Raw genomic sequence first — 26,377 nt, 5'->3', positions numbered from 1 at the left:
TGGCCTCAGTTTGAGCTAAAAAATTGACAGCAGATGGGTTGACATACAGCATCAACGCTTTTTAGCCGGTTTTGAAGCATCTGTTTCACCTAGGTCTGTCAAACTCAAGATAGGCCTTTAGTACATGCGTACCCCAGCCGGTTAAATAACGTCGACACAGTATAATACCAGTTACAGTAAACAAGCATGTAAGTGCAGCTAAAGCACATTTGAAATGGCTTAAAATGACCGTTTACGACAAGGGCTAATTCCTGTCTGCATCCTAAGGTCTCTCTTTTGATTTTCAAAGAATATGTGCTTTTTACTGTCACTTAGATCTGCATCTTACACCAGTAAAAGTAATGGGATCAACAGTATGTAATCATTTTTAGAGCACTTGTGTTATCACTGTCACTTAGATTTGCATTAAACCAACAAACGTAATGGTATCAACAGTATGTAATCATTCAATCATAATACTTTCTTAATGGCTGTACAAAATTGCACACTGATTAACAAGCTGTAATTGCATAAGAAAACTGAAATCTAAATACATGTATACAAATTGTTACACAGAGTCATCAATTCAAACGATTTCTGACTTACTTTAGCACCAAAATCAGATCAAATCCTATCTGTTTTGATAGCACCTAGAATAAGAGCAAGTAAAAGCATAGTTAAATGGGAGCACCAAATTTGCATGCAATTTATAATACTGTAATAATCTAATAATTCACCAGACCAAAGAGTCTCCAAGTTAACAAAAGTGCTACTAACATTTCTCTCGTCTGTATGTTGATCAGTTACTGATACTAGGTTCCACAATCTACTAATTGAGCAACTGCTGACCCAAGTACATGACTGACAAAGCCAAAAGTGGGAGGTTCTTTACCATTGTGCATTATACATGTACAATTCTAGTGATGAAATATCATATAACAGATCATTTTTAACAGTTGAATAATTTCTTCCAACACCCTTGAGAAATTAAAAGTTTTCATTCATGTTTAAAAAAAAAAAATCGATAACCAAAGTTTAATCTAATTGTAAATGCAACAAATCAAGTTCGTAACTTCATATATTAGATATGAACAAGAAGTCCTGGAGAGACAACTTCTCATGTAAATGCAAAGAGAAGTTACAATGAGACAATATAAAATGGATTTTTTTCAATCTAAATGCTATTAATCAGGGCCTACAAATAAAGAACATAAATTCTTTGAAGATTATATGACAGATACATGCTTCATATCAACTAGAGCTAAGATGTATGCACTAATTGTACAGATCATTTCTTGAGGTCTAGTTATGTGAAGCTCGCTGATATATCGTGACAAGAACAAATAAATAATTCTTGATGATTCTTGAAAATGAATATGACTATGATATACATGTAGTGATAGTACTGGTATACAATGTATGTGTATATATTTCAAACAAACTATAACTAAAACAAAAAAAAATGTTTTTTTTTTAGTTATAGTTATGATGAAAAGCATTCTATATGATTATGATACATCGAGGACCGTGCTGATTGACCAATATCATGCTAGTGAGGTCCAGCAACATTACTTTTAGGATTACAATGTTTTTTTCAAAACGACTATAAAGGATTTTTTAAGCATGAAAGCGCTTACCTGACAAGTGAATTTACAATTACTGATCAAAGCAAAACCTTTTACCTTTGTAATCAAACGATTCGGTTCGAATTTAACTTATTTATCAATGGATATGATAGCTTGCTGATAAAACAAAAAGATGCTTAAATAATAGATTTAAGTGCTGGCTGAACTCAAAAGGTAAATCAACAACATTTTCAACCTCGCGCCTTTTGTTGTCACCAATCTTGATGTCATGACGTCCTCCAGTCATTATCAAAAATGTCGAATGTAAGCTTGCAAACCTCCTATTGTTCAAATCATTCCTTCCACTTACATCATTACAGTTTATCTTCGATTACATGAGCAAATTCTTGGTTACAAGTGCTGCTTTGATTTACAACATTCACATGTAGCAATTTCGTTGATTCATTAAAGGGGGACTACAGCCAAGAGCTTGGGAGCCAAACTGTTGGTATCCCATTCACCAATATGCCCTGTTAAGGGCACTAGCCCTGGGCCTGGTTTGAGCAAGGGGATGACAATACTCCTTGTGCAAGTATGAATAGTCCCATGCCCAGATAACAGAGACACCTATTGGTCACTTCGAGTAACTTAAGCTGGCCCACCTGGCTTCTACCCATAGTCTCCCTCTAATTCTTTACATTCAACAAGCATGGGCTGTCACACATTTCGACACAATACGACAACTTTACAGTAGGGACAATGAAACGGCTCCGTTCACAGACCGAGCAACTAAATCAAAAGACTATTTGCCAGTGATTCATTACAAACTGATGAGCACATGTTGCAAATGGTTGGTTGACAATAGACAGGTATCTAGATACGTATATATATCAAGACACAATGGTCTCCTGCACCATCACGTGAATCTGTGATGCAGCACATTCCATCTCTTTTGGTGCAGTGGGTAATGACCCTCATGACCAAGACGTGATGCAGCACATTCCACCTACTTTGGTGCAGTGGGTAATGACCCCCATGACCAAGACGTGATGCAGCACATTCCACCTACTTCGGTGCAGTGGGTTATGACCCCCATGACCAAGACGTGATGCAGCACATTCCACCTACTTTGGTGCAGTGGGTAATGACCCCCCCATGACCAAGACGTGATGCAGCACATTCCACCTACTTTGGTGCAGTGGGTAATGATCCTCATGACCAAGACGTGATGCAGCACATTCCACCTACTTTGGTGCAGTGGGTAATGACCACCATGACCAAGACGTGATGCAGCACATTCCACCTACTTTGGTGCAGTGGGTAACGCCAGGTGATGACCCTCATGACCAAGAACAACGGGTTTCTTAATTATCAAAATGGTAGGATATAAACTAAGTAGAATTGCTTGATATTTTTAAATGCAGATTTCAAGAGATTCCACGTCCACTGAGGAGTCGTGCACAAATTGATAAGCATTGCTATGGCAAGAGTATGCGGTGACAAACATACACCAATCTAAAAATATCAATGCGTGATATACGAAATGTTTGTCGAACTGTTGGGCTACGTATCCATAGGATGTTCCCTTGTTACTTTGTTTCCATTAGTTTCGTAGCATGTTTCCTGTTACAACCAATGGGCAAGCATCCAATACTAAGCCAACCAAAGGTCCATTTTGCTAGAAGCGGGGTCACACGGTCACGAGCAAACACGGATTGAGGAAAAAATGCTGCATGTAAACAGTCCATACGCAGCCATATGAGATCATCTGATGGACAGATCCATTGGTTACAAAATTCTGCATCAGCCGCCGCTTGATAGCCACAATGTTTAAGAATGTGTTCATAAAATGCTCTTGTGGTTTGCACCTTCCAAACGAAAATTTCTACAGGATGTCAGATCCTGAACTAAAGCAGAGCCTAATCACTATATATTCATCATCATCATCATCATCTAACCAACGTGGCCCAGAATTGCACCTCTGCCTCTGTTATCGGTAGGCCCTTGAGTTGTTCAGACAAATACCCGGTAAAATAAAAGAACAAAAAAAACCCTTATAAATATTGAATAAGACAAACCCAGACTATGATATGACTGCAAGTCCAAGCTTGGAGGTGAACAACACATTTGGCCTTTAGGCAGATCCATTGCATATCAAACCTGGAACCAGGCAGTTAGGGAGAAGGTACAAATTTGAAAACGTTTTCAATTTTGAATCATCTCCCCCACTGCCAGGTACCAGTTCGACATCATAGCAGCAGCATACTCGGCCACAACAGAAGTTACTAGATGACATCAACTTAAGATTTGGCGTTACAATCCAAATCTTTTTATACAAAGTCTGTGTTCTATGCCCAGCTCTATGATTCCTCATCATCTAACTCTTCTTCTGCAAATTCTCCCTCCTCATCGATAGTCGCATCTTGGTACTGCTGATATTCCGACACTAAGTCGTTCATGTTAGATTCCGCCTCCGTAAACTCCATCTCGTCCATACCCTCACCCGTGTACCAATGTAGGAAAGCCTTACGACGGAACATAGCAGTAAACTGCTCCGAAATTCGCTTGAATAGCTCTTGGATGGCAGTGCTGTTCCCGACAAACGTGGCAGACATCTTGAGACCACGCGGTGGAATGTCGCAGACAGATGTCTTCACATTGTGTGGGATCCACTCAACAAAATAACTACTGTTCTTGTTCTGTACTGCTAGCATTTGTTCATCGACTTCTTTCATGGACATTCGGCCACGGAACATGCAAGCGACAGTCAAGTACCGTCCGTGTCGTGGGTCACAGGCGGCCATCATGTTCTTGGCATCAAACATCTGCTGCGTAAGCTCGGGAACTGAGAGGGAACTGTACTGCTGGCTTCCTCGTGCAGTGAGTGGAGCAAATCCTGGCATGAAGAAATGAAGACGTGGGAATGGCACCATATTGACAGCAAGTTTCCGGAGATCGGCGTTGAGCTGTCCAGGGAAACGGAGCGATGTTGTGACGCCTGACATTGTGGCCGAGACGAGGTGATTCAGGTCGCCGTACGTTGGTGTACTGAGCTTCAAGGTACGGAAGCAGATGTCATAGAGGGCCTCGTTGTCGATGCAGTAAGTCTCGTCGGTGTTCTCGACCAGTTGATGAATGGACAGCGTGGCATTGTAAGGTTCGACAACGGTGTCTGATACCTGCAATGAGAATAGAAGACATTTGTCATGAGATGTGATCATTTTTACTACACTTCCGAGTTCCCGTGCATGGTTTCTCCACAGCAAAGCACGGTGAGTGGTGGTCCAGGTACCTTATATATTCTGCCATGGAAAAGACTGTCACAATCATCTTACCTTTGGTGATGGTACAACCGAGAATGTCATCATGATTCGATCTGGGTATTCTTCACGGATCTTGCTGATGAGGAGTGTGCCCAAGCCGGACCCAGTGCCACCCCCTAGGGAGTGTGTCAACTGGAATCCTTGAAGACAGTCGCAGCTCTCGGCTTCTTTTCGCACGACATCGAGGACTGAGTCGACTAATTCAGCGCCCTCTGTGTAGTGACCCTTGGCCCAGTTGTTTCCAGCCCCACTTTGTCCGAAGACGAAGTTATCTGGACGGAATAGCCCACCAAATGGACCGGATCGTACTGAGTCCATGGTGCCAGGTTCGAGATCGACAAGGACTGCACGGGGAACATATTTGTAACCTAGAAGGAAAAAAAATGATGATTTGGATTAGATTTTTTGTGACATTTCGTAAGATACAGTTCTGGGAATTCGGGGTTCTTTGCTACTCTGAAGGGAGATTAGAATCAGCCGTAAGCGACTGTTTGAAGAAAGTCCACGCAAAAAACTGCATCTAGACTAAGGATATAACCAAGTATACTCAATATAACGTCAAGGAAGGTGTCACTATCATACAACTAAGATTAGAACTTAATCCTGTCTCTTTAAACTTTTCAAGTAGGTGGATGTATAAGGTCATCACACACACACACATATTAGATGGTGCGAGTGTCTATTTTTGTAGCCACTAGAAGCAGCCTAGTGGACTGTAATTTATGGGATTAACCACTCCCCAGATGTGTCAGATACATGATCTACGATAATGATATCATGTCTCGTACATTATCCCAGGTCACAGGCTGGAATGCGGGCCTGGTGGTTCCAACGAGAAAACTAGGATGAAATTATTATTTCATCATTTCAAGCAGCTTTTGTCACATAACACCAATGAGCTTGCATTGTAAGGTGTGCAAATGGAACAAAATGTGTTAATCCCTTGGGTTTGATGCATTAGAAGTTGTTACCATGGCAACTGCACTAACCCAGACATGAGGTGATGATATTCTTAGACTGAGTCATCTGCTGACATATATCACATAAATTGATGATTTCTTACTTCATGCTTCCATCAAAACAAAATCCAACAGGTTGCAGAAATTAAAGACCTCATCCTGACATGACTTATACCATGCAATACTCCATTTCACGTGAGAATGGCACTCATATTTTTTGACGATTTCACACAGAAAAGGAAATATTTGTACAAAATATCATATTTCATCTAAAACTTTAAAGTCCAAAATCCAACAGGTTGCAGAAAGAACAGACCTCACCCTGATGTGACATATTGTGCTATACCCCATTTCACATAAAAACGGCACTCTCAAGTAGGACCAAGAACAAACTATCTGAGCATAATACAGTCAAATTTTCCCAATAGTTTGTTACCATCAATAACCTAAACTATATAAGCTTTTGAAAGTATCAATGGAGAAGATAGTATTTAGCATATAAGCTCTGAAGGTCATTGATAACAAAGCAGAAAATGAAGAGTTTCAAATAGAGAGAGGATGACAACATTAGTCATTCAATGAACCAATGATGTCATCAACACGTATTGAGCTAGGACCAGATGACGCCCAGAACGCATCTGCGGGTACATTACATGTTATTGTTTTCAAGTTCAGATGTTTTCACCAAGTTTTCCTTGACCGTAGAAAACAAGGCAGCCACGCGTCTCTTGTGACATCATTCATTATAGGGTTGAGTCATATTCCAATCATTATTCATGGATAAAATCTGTCTCGCCCAAAGAAGAGAATCAACAGTGCTGCCGCCTACTATTTCGTTGCATCACTAACCGACCCAGATAAGGATGCAATTTTTGAAGAGAGATTTTTTGAAAATCATCAATATTGATAAATATTAGTCTCTATCAACTCCTGATACTTATGATAACAAATAAAAGTTAGACCAAGAATTGCTCAATCTCTGTGACCTTTTTAAAACCAGTGGCGTCATTTTGACGGAAGAGTTTGAAATGTTCGCATGGTTGTGTGAGCTGTATGTAAAACTAAACACGTTACGTACGGTAACGTGGCTGCTCGACATATTGACAATCGCTCCAGACGATACTTCACATTCATGAAGTGCTTCGATGGTATTAAAATTTATTTGCACTTTTCCTGATGTACTTGAGGCAAAAATAAGCGACATGCAAAGTTCCCACAGAAAGATGTCTCCTTGGCACATTTTTTTCAGGTCCTTTTCAGGGCAAGGTGTGGAAAATATAATCGTTTTGCAGACTATTTGATTATTCATGGATATCCGCTAGTGTTTACTTTTTACTATCTGGCCAGGCCTCTAAGGTATTCGGTGCACCCAAGTAAGTGATCTTAGAAATGGGACCATCAATTTCAACAAGTTGGGCCTAAAACCTGCTAGGGCGCCTGCTACATTCCCAAAAGCACACTACCTTAGCCTGTATCCACACCAGCACATAACGTTGAAATTCTTCCTTGAATGACCAGACAACAAAGTTACATTCAAGCGCCTCGACAAAAAGTGATTTTAATTGCATGTGGCGATAAAAGCGTGTTTGCTGGTCATCGCAGGACGTAGCGACCTGTGAGGAAAATTCAAACCCGGCCATTATCGGTTTAACCTGCAGACGGGCAATCTTCTCAACGCACATAGCGGGGTGCTTGCAACTATCACACGAATTCCAGAGAAGCAGCTGATCAGTTGCCAATTAGGTCAACCAAGAAGTAAACTGCAACTGCTTTCTGACCTTGCCAGCATTTTATCTGATGGCCTCATTTTACATTTTTCATGATTTTGTTTCACTAAACAGGAAGCATGGAGCAGAACTCAATACACCAGAGGGCCATTTGTGTAAACCAAATAATAAAGGTAAAGATTTCATGGAAAACGTTGTTCATGCCTTTGCAGAAATAGGTTTGAGGAAGGCTGATTTGTTTGATGAAGATGACACACAATAGGAAACAGGAAAAAATAAGACAATCAGCAAAGCACCTAAAAATACCACTTATTCACTTATCTCACATCATATCTTAAGGAATATATTTGAACACGACTGAGCATGTTCAACATGAATCATGTTTTTTGTGGGTTTTTCATCTATTCCTATTAGTATTGGCGCGGCATCAATGAGCAAACATAGGCCTACATTCTTCCTCTGCCTGAGGATGCTTGGGCTCTGCTGAGCAAATGCTTGGCCCCTTCAGTCACATGAGCTCTTCATGAGCAAACTCAAGGGCCCTAGTGATCCTGTCTCATGAATGGACTAGGTGTATTTCTGATGAAGGCACAGTTTTTAACAGACTTGCCAACATAAAAAATATCCATCTTGACCCTCAATGTATTGACATTGCCAAGCTTCCAGACAACGCGCGTCAATTGGTGGAGGCAATTACACTGGAAGTTCAGAATGAAAATATCCAAATAGTGAATGAAAATATCCAAATAGTATTTCCAGTGGACTTGGGAGTATTTTCAGCCGAAATTCTATGATTTTGAGTATTCTAGCAATTTCTACCAAAATCCAAAGTGTAGGCCGACTGCTAATGCATTTTCCTTTGCCCAAAAGCAAAGTGTATGTTGGCAGGTCTGCTGTTACTGTGATGCATGCATGAACTTGATGAAGTGCCCAACGACTACAGGCTACCAGAGTCTATTTAACTCTACTTTTTTCCGCTAATCGTTCAAGTGGTAAAGGGTTAGCCTATTCTCAGTATAGCCGACAATATGTTGTAGTAGGGCATATTAAGAATTCACATGCACTGCAGCTGCTTTAGCAAAGTCTAAGCAACATGTTACACAGATACCTGTACATCAGTAAGAGCTGTGCATGACTCAGCTGCTCGATATTATGTTGAAACTTAGTCATCTTGAGGCAAAGACTACTGGATGGAATGACTTCTCGCTATAGCTCTCCGGTGGGTGAATACATCGACACATGTAGATGGTGTACGCACTGTGGGTATTATCAAGAATTCATGAAGACTATTGAATGCAACAAGTACAGTATTGGCCTTCTGCATGTTCAACACCACTAAAGAGGCAATTCTGGCAACACCTATCTTTGATATTAGATGCAGCAGCAAAATTAGGACTCCTGTGTCACCTGTGTACCCCAGACCTGTCCGATCCCAGGTGATCTCTAGGGGTTACCAGGAGAAAGGGCTGAGTGAGGGGGCATTAGGATGAAGGGGTACTTAATTCGTACAGAAGGTGCCATCCAGAACTCAATCAGCTGTTTTTATCATTGCTGATTTTCCCACAATGATTTTTTGGCTCAAAGTCCAACTGACATATCATCATCCTGAAGCATACTCTAACTCACTGTAAAGGGTTAAATGTTCAACAGATAACTAAATACCTACTGCGAGAATACCACAACTGACCGGTAACTATGACTAATTATTTCTAGTATTCATTCTCAGGTGTTGAGATCTGCAACAGGATGGCTATCATAAACCAGCAAGTTTACAACCCTGTAAGCACTACTTTTGCATCAGAGACATCAAAATATTGTGATGAACTCGTCCAGTCCATGATAAGGTGAAATAAAGCAGTGTAAGCAAGGATGGTGATGCCATGCTCCAAAAGAGAATGGAACCTACCCTGAGGGTGCCTCTGCCACCAGGTTGTGACCCTCTCTCTTGAGGCCACTGATGGTATGGTCACAAAATGTTTTTTCTATTTATCACTTCGCCTCAACAACTGCCGATCCCAAGTGCAAAACTACTTGACCCGAAGATCTAGATGTCCTGAGGGACACAGAGGCTGCCATAGTCAGTTAGGTCACATCAACAGAACTATAAAAGGCACTCGGGTCGGCAAATCTTTGGAATTGACTGTAGCTATTGCTGTGTTGTGCCAGACAATCCCCATCCGCTTCAACCCTGGATCCACGCCCCTGAAGTTCACAGGAGTGGACCGAGGAGTTCCAGAGAAAGAGCGAGCGCCACCAGGAAAGATGGGCCCAAAAGATGTCTTTTGACATTAATTTCAAAGAACTCGTGGAGGGAGAGGATGTAGCCGCACCTGATTTAGATGTCTAAATAAAGGCCATTACCCATCCTATTAGTGAGGAAACAATGAAACATAAAATACAGCCGATGGCTATGCAAATCACCAAGAACCAAGATGATCCACAGACTGGCCAGAATCAATATTCTTACCAGACAGTCTGAATCATCATATTGTTCACAAAGCAGTGGAGTTGGTCGATCAGCACAAGAATACTGGAACATGAACGCAAGCCAAATCATGGTGATTGAGGATTGCCGACTTTTCAGACATGGCCAGAGGGAGCAGAACTGAAGACCAAGCTGTCGGGATTGCTGGATGCACTTGCCCCTACCGCCGCCTTGGTGACTGCTACAGAATTGAGAAAATGATCGCCGAATATCGAATTCAGAAGAAGAAACCGAAAGCATCTGCCTGAGTAGCAGACAATATCACATCATCCGAGTGGCCAGTTAACTCTTTTATTGCAAACAAGACACGTTGAATTTCTGCCAACTTCATTTCAGTTGCGTTCTGTAGTTCTATGAGTGTGTACTGTACATTGTATCGACCAAGCTAAAAACTGTTCCAATCATCTTTGTCGCACCTTGGAAACATAAATTATGTGGAACGAGGCTAGTGGACAAAATGACCCAGCTGTGACAGGGTTTGGAAGTTACATGAATGCACAAAGTACCGCCCGATTGTTGCAACTGCTGTGGCAACCTGCTAGCATTATCGCCTATCTTCCTCTCGACACAAAGAAGTTCTCCATGTAATCGATGTAACAGGTTTTACCATTCAGCTTATCAGCATTCTGACAAGCTCCTAACACAAAAAACCCTATGAACAAATACTCGAAAGAATGTTTGATTATTTGAAGCGTTTTATGTGTACTTCTGACCCAGCTGGAGGTCCCTACTATTAATTGATAGTGTGACTATGATGCAGAATTCGGATACCAACGTAAGAGAGAAAAATTACTGTGCACAATATTGCGCCGTGAAATAGACTTTTAGACTGTACCAACAACCTTTTTTTCACACCCAGAGCTCAAAATGACCCCCCTTATTCCACGTGGAAACTCGCATACAACTTCTGGTGCTGCAGAATAGACTCAAACTTCAGCATACGTTTCAAACCATTAGTAAGCATTTGTAACTAGCTTGTAACTAGAGCAATTACCGTCCGAATGCAGTTCAGCAAACTGGTAAACAATAACCAATATAATCAGATTTAGACACATACGTTTTTAGGTGGCACAACACATCTTTTTTTTGAATGAAGACATTTTTAACCACAATGACTGGCTGATCATAAATGTGCATCAAAATAATGGCCCATGACTTTCAATTTCAAAAATTTTTTTTTTCAGTGATTGAATCCATTTTATTGAAACAACAGCTTGATATGTTTTCCATTTCACTACCCTGGAAATCGAAGGAGCCATCTGGCTGAAAACGATATTACGGCATAGTCGATTCAAAATCTATATTTCACACTCAAACACATTTTTGTGATCATATATCTAAGTACAAAAACGGTTATACAATTTCCCAAATCGATACACAGAGGACTTTTTAATCCATGATGGGTATGTTAATTGTAAGTGGAAGCACTACTTTCAGTTATATTGCTCATACATGCCACACGAGGCACTCATAGCGGAAACATTCACCACCCAGAAAAGATCAATTTTTTAATCCAGGCCCACGGGAAAAAGTATTAGTCTAAAATTAGAAATTGGATTCAGGAGTTCCAGCAAACTAACTGAACACCAAGTTACAGAGTCCCTGTGACGTGCAGAGGACGTCACATCTGGGATTCCTGATCCCAGTTGTGACGTGTAATTGTGGAATGAGATGTGGAATTGCTTATCCCAGTTTCACACGCCACATGTATATCGATCCCAATGTCCCAGTGGTTGGACATCCACCTCAAGAACCGAAGGTCACAAGGTAGAAGCCACTCTATAGTAATTTACTGATCACAGCTTATGCATGTTCCCTCAAAATGTAATCACAATTAGTGACGGCCAGCAGTAGTTCTTCATCCTCCTCCTCAAGACTACGTCTATGCCTACCAACCTGATGCTTCACTGTAGTAAACATTTATTCTTTCTAGTTGTAGTGCTTTCGTGTCGCCGTTGAATGAACCTGACGGGTCTATACCATGTTCGTCTGAGATCACTTCCCAAAACTGAAAAGATCAGAAGAAAGTAAAAGAGTTAAACGGGATGCCTAAAATTTTATAGCGGTTCCGATCTTCTTACTTGTAGTACAGAACAATTGGTGTTCGATATGGAATGTTGCATCCTATTCCTGAATGCAACTGCAAAATGTGCACAAAGATTTGAAGAGCAATATCGACAACTTCTTGACAAAACCACAAAAGGGCATTGCCGCAATTTACTTCTCCAGTTGACGACCAAACAACACAAGGCACCTGCGTGGCTAAGTAAGGAGATGCGTAGGTCTGGGAAGGAGGTTGGCACCCATGATGCATGAAGGAGGGTTTTGTCCTTTTCATCTGGTGAACTGACCAGGAACTGGATGTAACATTTTAACAGTTTAAAGAGAGACTATCAGCACAAACCAAGTGGGTCAGATATTAAAGTTGCTAAAAGGGGTCTCTTCTATCACACAGAACATGGAAACAACTCATGCTCATATTCTTCTTCGGCGTTCACTCAGCACTTCGAGGTGTTATTCCCAAGAGAGTATTCCTCATCCAATGCGGGATGAGCGTTTCTTTTCCCTAGCTGCCAGTATGGTTTGGCACCAATAGGGTTTATTGGCCAGTAGTGACTCTGTCTTTGGCCAGAGGTGGAGTCCACCAAAGCGACCGTACTCATGTTTCATGCTTGGTGGGGTCTTTTGCTTGCCCTGTCGATGTCATACATGTAGACACCAGATACAAGGACCTCAGCTTCACATCTCATTCTAAGGACTGTAAAAAGTCGAGAATATGAGTTCCTTTAAATCCACACAGGTTCATTCAGTGATCCATTAATCAGACATGAACATATTTATTCTATACGGCCTTCGCTGGATTCTCCGACAGAAATTTCCTCAGTTACACCAGATGTGCAACCCCATCAGCACCTGATAGTGCATTTCAAACCTCCTAGGTAGTGTGTACAAGGCTGCATGAAATACACAAGGATGCCATGCTGCATATTAGCACAACATGCATGCATTCTTTAGCATCGAAGAAAAAGCCATGGCGCTGCATGGATATCACAATGAAACTTTTCATTGCTGGCAACTTAACTTGCCGTACAAAACTTGTCTTATTCCTATCAAAGAGGCATTTTCAGTTCAATGTTACCAAGGGAAACATATTCCAATATGGCTGCCGCGGTGGCCATCTTGGAAGAGTGAGAACAATGACCAGAGTATCAAAAGAACTTTCCTCCTGATCAGTGGGAACAACCACCCTAAAGCTTGTATCATACAGGAAGGATTTTTTAAGCTAATTCAGTGTTACCAAGGAAAACATATCCTATGATGGCAGCTATGGCGGCCATCTTAAAAGAGTGATAGCACTGACCGAAGTATCAAAAGGACTTTCCTCTGGTCTGTGGGAACAACCACCCTAAGGTTGTATCATTCAGTAAGGATATTTTTAGTCAGTGAGCAGAATCTAGCTGCTTTGGTGGACATCTTGGATACTAGAATAAATTTGCCAGGCAGACACTAAAAGCCTCAGATGTTTTTGTCTAGGACAACTATGTGCCAATAAACCAAAAATGATAATACTACACAATGATGACGAAATCATGATTACATATATTACACTCCAATTTTGTAAGTTAATAAACCAATTAGCTTGATTGGCTAATAAGCTTGATTGGCTAATAACCACACAGAACAATTAGCTAATTGGTGAAGCGGACATGGATGATCATTATCAACTTGCTTTTTTTTCACAAATGACTTCAAAATGTTCCTCCAAAATAAGCTGCTAATATACTCAGCTCCTTCTAACTTCAATTGCTCGTAGAAATGATTTCTTATCTTCAGCTGGGCAGGTGATGACCAGCGACTAAAAAAGAGAAAATCTGATGGAGGAGCAAATAGCTCAGCTCAAAAATCCATCTCAATTGGAAGAATAGCAGCGATTCTTACCACTTCCTTTGTGTATTTGTCATGTGTCTTGTTCTATGGGGCAACAGTAGAGGGCGCCCTACTTTGAGACAAATAGTATTTGTCTTGGAGAGGCTCATGCACAGCAGCAGCATTCTCACAGCTGCTTCACAAGCAAGCTGTAACTTATTCAGAACGCTAGACGTCTGGCTGGCAAGCTAACAGATCTGCATGAGCCACTCCTTGGGGAAACATACCGTTCAAATCTAGTTACGGCAGCCTATAGCTAGCTGAGTACACGTAGTACTTCTAACATATGCTCTTGACTTCGAGACATTACTGTCGAGATTCCACGTCAACATCTTCCACAAGAAAGAGCTTGTAGTCCACAGAACTGATTTCTCACTGAGAAAGGCCATCACATTGTGACCATCAGTGATAAACAGGTGATAAGTATTTCATTAATTGTGCCAAGAATCCACAACTCATCCAAATCATCTCATCTGTCTGGCTCAAGCAGAAGATGGCCGAGTGGGGAGTGGGGTACTCTAAACAGACAAATTTTTACCACCGCTTCATTTTTACAAATTTCGAAAATAACCTTGCCAAATAATTATGGGATGGCATGATTAAGATGTCGTCAGCATCCCTGATGAAGTGGAGAGGTGGTTTGTTCACAAAAATATTTTTGTGTGAATCTTTTCAAGTTCATTTCTCTCAAATCAAAAGCAGACACATTTACTTGTTCCTCAGACATTCCATCAAAACATGCATGATTGATAGAGAAAATGCGGATCTGGGCCATGAAGTACGTTGGTACTTCCTGGCAATAAAACAGCATCATTATCCAAATCATTAACTTCCTGTCTGCAAGAAAGAATCAGATCTTTCCGGAACATGACGAACAATAACCAAAACATGGGTGTCTATCCTTGCAGTTTTGGTCACATTTCAGTAATGACCCAGGCCAATGAGAAGGTGGGAAGTACAGTAGAACATAATAGAGAGGTGTCCTGATTAGAGAGGTCAAATTGAATGGAGATAACTTATTTGCGACCAAAAGTAGTGTCCTTAATAGAGAGGTTGTCCTCAGGTGCCCGCTTAGGTTCTACTGTATGAGGATTTACTGTGACTTGAATCAAATATGACTCCAATCGGGTCCAACTTGGAAAGCACTGGTGGGTTAAAGTCAGACATGAGGTATAGATGACCTAAACCAAACACAAATACAACTCAGCAAACATGTATCTTCAATGTCAAGCTGGGTGTTTTTTTCTTGCTGTGACTCAGGTACTAAAACCACACAGGTACAAGTGCAGTGTGGGCATTTACACTAGATCAGGCTTAGCAGCTGGAGGGGATGACTGAACTTTGAAACACGAGGGACCATTTCAAAATTAAAAGTTGCTTGGAGTTGAAAGTATCACTAAGCATTTCATCTAAAGGAGTGTTGCATTTTTATGCTTCACGGTCAAATGCAGCACTGAATGTCTGCTGGCTAATTAAACCATCATTTTTCAAGAAACATTTTATGAGCAAAATAGGAGCTGCAGTGACTCTGGCTCTCCCTGCCCTGGCTTGATCCCCAGTGTCGCTGTGAGACTACATGTATAGGCAGATCTCTTTGCATCACATTCCTTACTCCAACCAGATATAAACAGGTTGTAGTCAGAAATGCTCAGTTAGCAGCTCATTTGAGTTCTAAGATAAAAAGGTTTCAGGATATACTGGGGCTAAAGTGCAAAGTCGGATGATAACCTCTACCCTTCTGCCATTCTGGTATTATCAGACTATAAATCCCAAATTATAAACTTTTTGAAACTTTTAAGATGTCTATGGCTAGGCCATTCATGTTCACACATGTAGGACTTACACATACCACTTCATGTAGTACATGACACCATGTCAACCGAGTGCATTTTCATGGGGCTAATTCATGGAGATGAACTGATAATCTAATTTGCGATGCCCGAGGATAATCTGTAGTATGATACAGCAGACTCCCCACTCAGCGGATAGTGTCCTGAGTAAAGAACAGATGGGAAACTAATCCTCATATTATAAGTATGTCAAAACCTCTCTAAAAGGACAGCCTTGCCACTGACTAGTGCTCTCCTTAAAGGGAGGTACCTAGTTTACAGAGACCAATTTGTACAGGACTAAAATCACTGTCCCAAATAGAGAGGGTATCCTGTGAAATGAGGGTTCGGCTATCAAGAGTTTCCACTGCATACAATAGGTAAATCTCCATCTTCCACGGAGTCTGGACAGAAGCCTACCACTACCAGATGATGTCATTGTGACTCACCCAGCAGACAAGGATGTAATCAAGGGATGGTGCTGCCATCTGATCCCAGAACCAATGCAATGGTTAAATTCATGTTCATACCAGTTGGAGGTAGCAGTTGAGAGCCACAATAAACCAGATGCCAGCAAACAGCCTATATTTAGGTATATTTTGGCTCTTAACATCTTGTCCTACCAGTAAGAGCATGTCAATTTTGAAATCATTGATCATTCTGTATGATGCAGACAGTTCTGAGAAATGTCTGAGAAGCACATAATGTTGAAATCAATGGTGCAGGATCAGCCCGAGGATTGGCAGGAATTGGAAAGAACAATAGAAAAGCTAAGTAAAAGGTGTCTGTAAAAACATGTATGGAAGATTGGTGCGCAAGATTGGTGGTGCATTAGAACTCGAGTCAAAGTCAAACAGAAGACATGATCACTACATTCCATGTACCATAACGCCATTTATGTCATTACCAATGGCAATGCACCGATATTGATAGGCACGATTGTCACGATAACATGTCATGCAATATCTCGATAGTTGGTGTTCAGACAAGAAAAGAAATTGACAAAGAGAGTACAAATGGTCATGCGATGACTAGTGACTAGTGTGACAGAAAGGTGAAATGTCAAAATACACAGGGCCAAATTATAAATACACACTTCTGACACGACTCGACAGTTATAAGTACAGTAGCAACACTACAGCCTCGATTTGTTCAGGAATAGGTAATTTACCTTAGCACCGATTTGGTTACCACACTGGCCGGCTTGAACATGCACTATCTCTCTCATCGTGGAAGCCCAGTGTGTTCCTGCTTGGGATTACTCCGTCTATTTCACGTCTATCATGTGTGCACCAAAATTTATAAACAAGGAAGTGCCCAACAACACCCGGAACCAGTTGATCTCCGCTGACATTCTTTAAACTACAATTTCATTGGTTCTTGATAGAACTACTTTTGATAAGAAAGCCATTTTATTACCAAACCGTTGAATATGTCGAATTCTCACTGCATTTAGGTGATTAAATAATGTTTAAATATATTGACTAATACCAGTTTATTGCTAAATATTGTGTTTGTAGAGGCGATCTTTATTCGATAAGCGCCCGATGGCGCAATAATTGGAAATGGGCAAGTTACTTCTGTTACAGATAATTTCATTGGCCAAAAAAAGAAATATGGCTGCGCCCATGGCTCACGTGGGCTTCACGTACATTTTGTACACATTGCTGTAGATTTGGAAATTGATGACTATAAACAAACCAAAACATTGTCCAAAATGACTACTTGTGATAGTAAAAATGAACATGCTACATGCCTAATCAATACACATACATTCAGTGATTCTCTGCTTGACCTTGAGGTTAATTTTCAAGTGATCAAGATGGAAGGAAGTTTTTTTCTGTGGATAGGAAAAGATCCAAATTTTGGGAACCTGGCCATGGCTTTGACAACTAAGTTTGTAAGTTATATAAGTTATATCATCATGTCATCAAGATCTTTTTACATGTTGGTAATAAGAACATCTTGTCGAGGAAGGAGATGTACTATATATCTAGTATATTTATATATTTAGTGATGAGACAGGCAGACGTCGTGTCAATCAGATCCTCATCCTGACCTGTGTCCAAATAGTCCAGTTAGCTACCGTATGCAATTTCCACCTAGTCTTTTAAAATAACTTTAAATCAAGTGAATTGCCATAATGATTGTTGGAGTCTTTACTTCTGTTCCAGGAGAAAAATCCCCTCGGCACGCACCTCCATGGAGACCGGAATGATGACTTCAGTATTACACTTGCACAGAAATTAGGTAATTTCTCTTACCTTTAGTTTCTACGATATGACATCTCTTTGTTTGATAACATATGGACACTTACTGTCAGGAGGATGTATAAATGTTCTCCAAACACATTGATTCAAATAAGTGTTGACTGTCGGGCTTATTCAAGACAGAGACTTTTCTTCGGAAAACCTAACATTCTCGAAAGGCCAGGATGAGATTCCCTGGCTATGGCTTGTATACTGAACCTGTTGCAAGTAATGTAATTTCTTTTGTAAAATTTTAGCCAAGAAGACTGGCAAGCAGGTGTTTGTGAGTTCATGTCTTCCAGATGACAGGCAGTTGATGCCACTGGTGGAGAAAAGAGTGGCAGAAGAAATGAAGGTCAACCCTGACAAGTTCTGAATGCTAACATCAGGTACAAAAAAGTAGGAATTCAGAAACTTTCTGACTCATAATACTTTCAGTGTGAGACCAGGTTAGTCTACTTGCAATGGCAGCAGGAGAAAATCTGAAAAGTGGTGATGGAGTTAAGCACAGTACCAGTGGAAGTTCAGCCCTATGGTTTAAGAGAACATGCATATGATCCAGTTTGAAAGTACGTGTTGGCTGGTGTCCTCAATTAGTCATTCAGTGCTAATGGGCAAAGAAATTAATCAATAGCAAAATTTGTCTAAAGGCCCAATCAGTATTTAGTCATTGAAAATTCACACAGGACTGTGAATGGGTTTGGAGTCAACATCTCACATACAATGCCTTCCTTTCAGCTTCAAGGCGACTTCAATGAACTACTATGGTTGCAGCTGGGATCAGTCGAATCTCAGATCGGGATGGAAGGGTGGTCTTGTTACTTGCAAGATGATACGGGTGCTCGTCCCAAGCAAGATGATTCGGGTGTACCGTCCCAAGCAAGGAATTTTCATTGACTTCACTGTCGACAAAACACTAGTCCAATAGTATCAAGCCATTCTGTTGGACTCTATTTGAAGAGAAGCATCGTCCAGAATGGTAATTAAAAGCAATGTCAATGTGATGTTTTTTTCATCTCCTTCTGGTTCTGGAAGCTTTTACTTCTTCTTCTGTGTTCAGAAGTTTTCAGATGTTCGCTAGAGAGAGGGTTTTTAATTTCCATTTTTTTTCGAACCAGTGTTGCGAGCCTGCTGGTCTGGTCCACCTGTAAGTTGACCAAGCAAACATTGACCTGGAATAAAGTGGTAAAAAAGATTTCCTGAAGAAGTTTAAGAAACATTAAATTGCTTTTCTCCTCTATTTTCATACCACAGTAAGGGTTCTCTAATGTTCTACTTTACGAATTAAATCAGCTCATTAAAGTTTGTTGGATTAAAAGTAGTTCATTGGTTTTGTTGTTTATTCTTCGGCAAAACATTCCATCAGGGTTTGAAGTCGTTAGCGTCATCACAGCAGACCAAACATTCATGGTAGTAACAGCATCATCATATAACAGGGACGAAAGCACCATCACAGCAGTCCAAACATTCATAGCAGTAACAGCATCATCATATAACAGGGATGGAAGCGTCATCACAGCAGACCAAACATTCATGGTAGTAACAGCATCATCATATAACAGGGATGGAAGCGTCATCACAGCAGTCCAAACATTCATAGCAGTAACAGCATCATCATATAATGGGGACAGAAGCGTCATCACAGCAGTCGAAACATTGGTAGTAACAGCATCATCATAAAAACGGACGAAAGCGTCATCACAGCAATCAAAGCATTTATGGTAGTAACAGCATCATCATATAACGGGGACGGAAGCGTCATCACAGCAGTCCAAACATTCATAGCAGTAACAACATCATCATATAACAAGGACGGAAGCGTCATCACAGCAGTCCAAACATTCCTGGGAGTAACAGCATCATCATATAACAAGGACGGAAGCGTCATCACATCAGTCGAAGCATTTATTGTAGTAACAGCATCATCATATAACAAGGACGGAAGCGTCATCACATCAGTCGAAGCATTTATTGTAGTAACAGCATCATCATATAACAAGGACGGAAGCGTCATCACAGCAGTCGAAGCATTTATTGTAGTAACAGCATCATCATATAACAAGGACGGAAGCGTCATCACATCAGTCCAAACATTCGTGGGAGTAACAGCATCATCATATAACAAGGACGGAAGCGTCATCACTCGTGGGAGTAACAGCATCATCATACAGCAAGGACGAAAGCGTCATCACATCAGTCCAAACATTCGTGGGAGTAACAGCATCATCATATAACAAGGACGGAAGCGTCATCACATCAGTCGAAGCATTTATTGTAGTAACAGCATCATCATATAACAAGGACGGAAGCGTCATCACATCAGTCGAAGCATTTATTGTAGTAACAGCATCATCATATAACAAGGACGGAAGCGTCATCACATCAGTCGAAGCATTTATTGTAGTAACAGCATCATCACATCAGTCGAAGCATTTATGGTAGTAACAGCATCATCATATAACAAGGACGGAAGCGTCATCACAGCAGTCGAAGCATTTATGGTAGTAACAGCATCATCATATAACAAGGACGGAAGCGTCATCACATCAGTCGAAGCATTTATTGTAGTAACAGCATCATCATATAACAAGGACGGAAGCGTCATCACATCAGTCGAAGCATTTATGGTAGTAACAGCATCATCATATAACAAGGACGGAAGCGTCATCACATCAGTCGAAGCATTTATGGTAGTAACAGCATCATCATCATCACAGCAGTCCAAACATTTGTGGGAGTAAAAGCATCATCATATAACAGGGACGAAAGCGTCATCACAGCAGTCCAAACATTCATGGCAGTAACAGGAGCATCATATAACGGGGACGAAAGCGTCATCACAGCAGTCACAGCATTTATGGTAGTAACAGCACTGATGATCATCATATAACAAGGACGGAAGCGTCGTAACAGCAGTCAGAAGAGGTCTGGGTTGACGAAAGCGTCGTAAAAACCGAGAGTGATAGAATACGTACATTTACTGCACGGCTTTTATATCAGAGTTTTCCCTCCTAGACTGGTTGCCTGCCAAGGCTAAGGAGGCCAGTTTCCCCCATATATCACGGGTTTTAAATCAGAGTTTTCCTTCTCCTAAACTGGTTGCCTGCCAAGGCTAAGGAGGCCAGTCTCCCCCATATATCACGGGTTTTGAATCAGACTTTTCCTTCTCCTAGACTGGTTGCCTGCCAAGGCTAAGGAGGCCAGTCTCCCCCATATATCACGGCTTTTACATCAGAGTTTTCCTTCTCCTAGACTGGTTGCCTGCCAAGGCTAAGGAGGCCAGTCTCCCCCATATATCACGGGTTTTGAATCAGACTTTTCCTTCTCCTAGACTGGTTGCCTACCAAGGCTAAGGAGGCCAGTCTCCCCCATTAATCACAGGTTTTAAATCAGAGTTTTCCTTCTCCTACTGAGCCTACGGAGGCTAAGAAGGCCAGTCTCGGGTTTTGTATCGGAGTTCTCCTTTTCCGTTCCTAGACTGGCTGCCTGCCAAAGCTAAGGAGGCAAAACTGTCGCGGCAGCATCGTGTGACGTCAATTTTGGTAATAGTAATGCCAGTTCGTAATTACCGGGAATTATAGTTAATTGTGCCCGGTTGTTATTACCAGTTATAGTAGTGTCGGTCGTCATTATTGGTATCAGTTGCGCTGGACGTATCGGTAACAACTTTGTCGCATCGCTATCATCGGTAGCAGTAGCATCGAGTCGTCTTATCGGTAGCAACTGCGCCGTGTCGTCAATATCGATAGCGGTAGACTTGAGAAGTTACAGTCAGTTAAACAAAGTAATCTGAAAGAAAAATAAAGTATTTTTTAGCGCATACCTCTTCTTCTTCTGCGTTCCATGTCGTGAGTAACGTAGAGGACTTGCAAGAACAGTGTGGTCCGCTACCCGGCCGGCTCCACTCCTACACGAAGCGATGTAGAAATGAGTTCCGAGATTTAAAAGTGTGCACGTGGAAAGACTTGGGTTCGCATGCGCCCCCATTGCTTTGACTCTAGTACTTACAAGATTAAGTGCCGTGGTGCCACTCGCCATACCACCTCACCAATTTAAAAATCTATGAGACTTCCGTCGTCGGACTCTCCCACCTCTAGGACCATCACGACAGTATCATCAATTGGATTGCTGGAGGTCTTCAGTTGGCTTGTGTGATTCAACACGATATCTTCTTGTCCACACAAGTCTTGACAACGGTCTATCGTCCTGTCCGCGTGGATATTCATATAAGTCTAATTTGTCAGGCACCTATTGTCCTGCTTACTTAAAAGTCTTGACAAGTGTCTATCTTCTTGTCCACATAAGTCTTGACAAGGGTCATTCGTCCAGTCCGCGTATATACTCATATAAGTTCAGTTGACAAGCACCTATTGTCATGTCCATTTGAAAGTCTTGACAAGGTTATATCTTGTTGTCAACATAAGTCTTGACAAGAGTCTATTGTCCGCCCTAACACCCATAAAAGTCTTGGCAAGGGATTATCGGCGTCTTGTCAAAATAAGTCTGTCGTCGTGTACGCATGTCTCGGGAAGGGTCCTAATTAAAGCAAGTGGCTGTAAAAAAGAAGGTTACATTGCATCAATCTTGGACTTGTGGTGGGACAAGAGACTGAGTCAAAACAAAATGAGTGAATGCAAAAAAGAAGAAACTGAAAGACAACAAAGTGAAACAGAAATATACGAGGACACTTTTAAGGATGTGCTTGTCAGAAAAGCTTTTTTGACGAGCCCCCCCCCCCCCCCCTCCCACATTGTGACCCTAAAGGTATATATGAACTCAAGACGAACATTTTAAAGAAATGTGGGCATTTCCTCACCAATTTAAAAATCAGAGTTTTCGTCATCCCAGTCCTCCATCTCCATGTCCACCACGACAATATCACCTGCTGGCTTACTGGCTTGGTGGGGATCTTTATGTCGCCTCTCGAAAAGCGTTACTGTCCTGGGTCCCTTCGCACCGCCGAGACGCCCCCTCCTCGTTTTTGGCCGAATTGCATTAAATGGGGAGATTTCTCTTTCTGGCTTAGCTGGAACTTGTCGCTTTGTTTCGGTTGGAAGATAGATCGTCTCCAATTCTAAATCAAGCTCCATCTCATCGGGTGTTTGTGTCGGTCCCCGGTATGCTTCTGACGGTCCGGGGTTCTCCATACCGATACCGTACACCAAGAAGTCGTACGGCCGAGGTGCATGATATGCTGGGCGCGTGCCCCGTGCTGCACTTGGCACGACATGTTTCATTGGAGGCAGCTTCGCGGGCCTGAGGTCGCATAATGTTACAGATGCTGGTGGTTTCACCTCCTCCCGGACTTCGATTGTGAAGGTTGTTATGTTGGTACTAGCGAAGGGGGAAGGTCCCTTGATAGGAAATCCCTCGGAGTCCACGCTTGGAATCCTCGAACCGCTTGACCGAGCCGAGCAGCTGCCAGCCCTGGAATTGCAGCTTCGCTCAAACTCCTTCTCACGCTCAATTTTGGCTCTCTTCTCCTCTGTACTGGAGCAAGACTCCTCGCTCCACCTCCTGCTTTTATTCGGCTTTACTTTTGTATGCTTACATCCCATTTTCGTAAAATAAGAAGTGCGCAAGATGAAAACAAGTTTGGTTTGCGAAAACTTTGATTTGTTTCTGCCTTGGCAACGTCACCACGTCGTCCGCAACGCCTGAAGACGTCATAGACCCTGGGAAGTGTGATGACGTCACTTTTCTGCCTTCGATGTGCAGGACGTGTTGTGGCCACATTACCTTTCCCAACAGAACAAGCTAATAGTCACTCGCACCTAAAGTTTACCTGACATGAAGACCTCACCCAAGCCATTTTCGACGGTAATGACCATGATTTCAGGGTTTGGGGCCTGAGTCTAAATTTGTTTGGTGAATTTTGACTCAATCTCTGGAAATTGATGACTATAAACAAACCAAAACATTGTCCAAAATGACTACTTGTGATAGTAAAAATGAACATGATACATTCAGTGATTCTCTGCTTGACCTTGAGGTTAATTTTCAAGTGATCAAGATGGAAGGAAGTTTTTTTCTGTGGATAGGAAAAGATCCATATTTTGGGAACCTGGCCATGGCTTTGACAACTAAGTTTGTAAGTTATATCATCATGTCATCAAGATCTTTTTACGTGTTGGTAATAAGAACATCTTGTCGAGGAAGGAGGTGTACCATATATCTAGTATATTTAGTGATGAGACAGGCAGACGTCGTGTCAATCAGATCCTCATCCTGACCTGTGTCCAAATAGTCCAGTTAGCTACCGTATGCAATTTCCACCTAGTCTTTTAAAATAACTTTAAATCAAGTGAATTGTCACAATGATTGTTGGAGTCTTTACTTCTGTTCCAGGAGAAAAATCCCCTCGGCACGCACCTCCATGGAGACCGGAATGATGACTTCAGTATTACACTTGCACAGAAATTAGGTAATTTCTCTTACCTTTAGTTTCTACGATATGACATCTCTTTGTATGATAACATATGGACACTTACTGTCAGGAGGATGTATAAATGTTCTCCAAACACATTGATTCAAATAAGTGTTGACTGTCGGGCTTATTCAAGACAGAGAGTTTTCTTCGGAAAACCTAACTTTCTCGAAAGGCCAGGATGAGATTCTCTGGCTATGGCTTGTATACTGAACCTGTTGCAAGTAATGTAATTTCTTTTGTAAAATTTTAGCCAAGAAGACTGGCAAGCAGGTATTTGTGAGTTCATGTCTTCCACATGACAGGCAGTTGATGCCACTGGTGGAGAAAAGAGTGGCAGAAGAAATGAAGGTCAACCCTGACAAGTTCTGAATGCTAACATCAGGTACAAAAAAGTGGGAATTCAGAAACTTTCTGACTCATAATACTTTCAGTGTGAGACCGGGTTAGTCTCCTTGCAATGGCAGCAGGAGAAAATCTGAAAAGTGGTGATGGAGTTAAGCACAGTGCCAGTGGAAGTTCAGCCCTATGGTTTAAGAGAACATGCACATGATCCAGTTTGAAAGTACGTGTTGGCTGGTGTCCTCAATTAGTCATTCAGTGCTAATGGGCAAAGAAATTAATCAATAGCAAAATTTGTCTAAAGGCCCAATCAGTATTTAGTCATTGAAAATTCACACAGGACTGTGAATGGGTTTGGAGCCAACATCTCACATACAATGCCTTCCTTTCAGCTTCAAGGCGACTTCAATGAACTACTATGGTTGCAGCTGGGATCAGTCGAATCTCAGATCGGGATGGAAGGGTGGTCTTGTTACTTGCAAGATGATACGGGTGCTCGTCCCAAGCAAGATGATTCGGGTGTACCGTCCCAAGCAAGGAATTTTCATTGACTTCACTGTCGACCCAGACCGCTGTTTCATGCCTCAACTCATAACAAATAATCAAGTGTCAATCACTTGACGATGGAGGACAGACCCAGTGTGGAGGACTTCTGGAGACCACTCAATTTCAGACTATTCTCTCTGAGAAGAACACAAAACACCAGTCCAATAATATCAAGCCATTCTGTTGGACTCTATTTGAAGAAAAGCATCGTCCAGAATGGTAATTAAAACCAATGACAATGTGATGTTTTTTTCATCTCCTTCTGGTTCTGGAAGCTTTTACTTCTTCTTCTGTGTTCAGAAGTTTTGAGATGTTCGCTAGAGAGAGGGTTTTTAATTTCCATTTTTTTTCGAGCCAGTGTTGCGAGCCTGCTAGTCTGGTCCACCTGTAAGCTCACCAAGCAAACATTGACCTGGAATAAAGTGGTAAAAAAGATTTCCTGAAGAAGTTTAAGAAACATTAAATTGCTTTTCTCCTCTATTTTCATACCACAGTAAGGGTTCTCTAATGTTCTACTTTACGAATTAAATCAGCTCATTAAAGTTTGTTCGATTAAAAGTAGTTCATTGGTTTTGTTGTTTATTCTTCGGCAAAACATTCCATCAGGGTTTGAAGTCGTTAGCGTCATCACAGCAGACCAAACATTCATGGTAGTAACAGCATCATCATATAACAGGGACGAAAGCGCCATCACAGCAGTCCAAACATTCATAGCAGTAACAGCATCATCATATAACAGGGATGGAAGCGTCATCACAGCAGACCAAACATTCATGGTAGTAACAGCATCATCATATAACAGGGACGAAAGCGCCATCACAGCAGTCCAAACATTCATAGCAGTAACAGCATCATCATATAATGGGGACAGAAGCGTCATCACAGCAGTCGAAACATTGGTAGTAACAGCATCATCATAAAAACAGACGGAAGCGTCATCACAGCAATCAAAGCATTTATGGTAGTAACAGCATCATCATATAACGGGGACGGAAGCGTCATCACAGCAGTCCAAACAT

General features: G+C 41.5%; 3 protein-coding genes across 3 annotated transcripts; 2 read left to right on the top strand and 1 right to left on the bottom strand.

Moving 5' to 3' along the window:
- Positions 1 to 386: 386 nt before the first annotated feature.
- Positions 387 to 17,064, bottom strand: LOC135495635 (tubulin beta chain-like). Its single transcript, XM_064784450.1, has 4 exons — positions 16,966 to 17,064; positions 11,935 to 12,046; positions 4,880 to 5,235; positions 387 to 4,723 (listed from the first exon to the last, which is right to left on the bottom strand). Exons 1-4 carry the CDS (start codon positions 17,020 to 17,022, stop codon positions 3,905 to 3,907), a joined length of 1,344 nt encoding a protein of 447 aa, XP_064640520.1. The 5' UTR covers positions 17,023 to 17,064; the 3' UTR covers positions 387 to 3,904.
- A 374-nt stretch (positions 17,065 to 17,438) lies between these two features.
- On the top strand, positions 17,439 to 19,344 carry LOC135495636 (proteasome assembly chaperone 4-like). The gene is made up of 4 exons (XM_064784451.1): positions 17,439 to 17,694; positions 17,969 to 18,044; positions 18,301 to 18,432; positions 18,782 to 19,344. The coding sequence occupies exons 1-3, from the start codon at positions 17,512 to 17,514 to the stop codon at positions 18,417 to 18,419; spliced, it is 378 nt and encodes a 125-aa protein (XP_064640521.1). The 5' UTR covers positions 17,439 to 17,511; the 3' UTR covers positions 18,420 to 18,432; positions 18,782 to 19,344.
- A 4,628-nt stretch (positions 19,345 to 23,972) lies between these two features.
- LOC135495281 (proteasome assembly chaperone 4-like) lies at positions 23,973 to 25,873 on the top strand. The gene is made up of 4 exons (XM_064783745.1): positions 23,973 to 24,134; positions 24,392 to 24,467; positions 24,724 to 24,855; positions 25,205 to 25,873. The coding sequence occupies exons 1-3, from the start codon at positions 23,973 to 23,975 to the stop codon at positions 24,840 to 24,842; spliced, it is 357 nt and encodes a 118-aa protein (XP_064639815.1). The 3' UTR covers positions 24,843 to 24,855; positions 25,205 to 25,873.
- Positions 25,874 to 26,377: the final 504 nt, after the last annotated feature.

The sequence above is a fragment of the Lineus longissimus genome, chromosome 11 (genome assembly GCF_910592395.1).
Source record: "Lineus longissimus chromosome 11, tnLinLong1.2, whole genome shotgun sequence".
In the NCBI taxonomy this organism is placed as follows: domain Eukaryota; kingdom Metazoa; phylum Nemertea; class Pilidiophora; order Heteronemertea; family Lineidae; genus Lineus; species Lineus longissimus.
The sequence above is the reverse complement of the archived record's forward strand: the minus strand, read 5'-3'. Positions and strand labels throughout refer to the sequence as shown.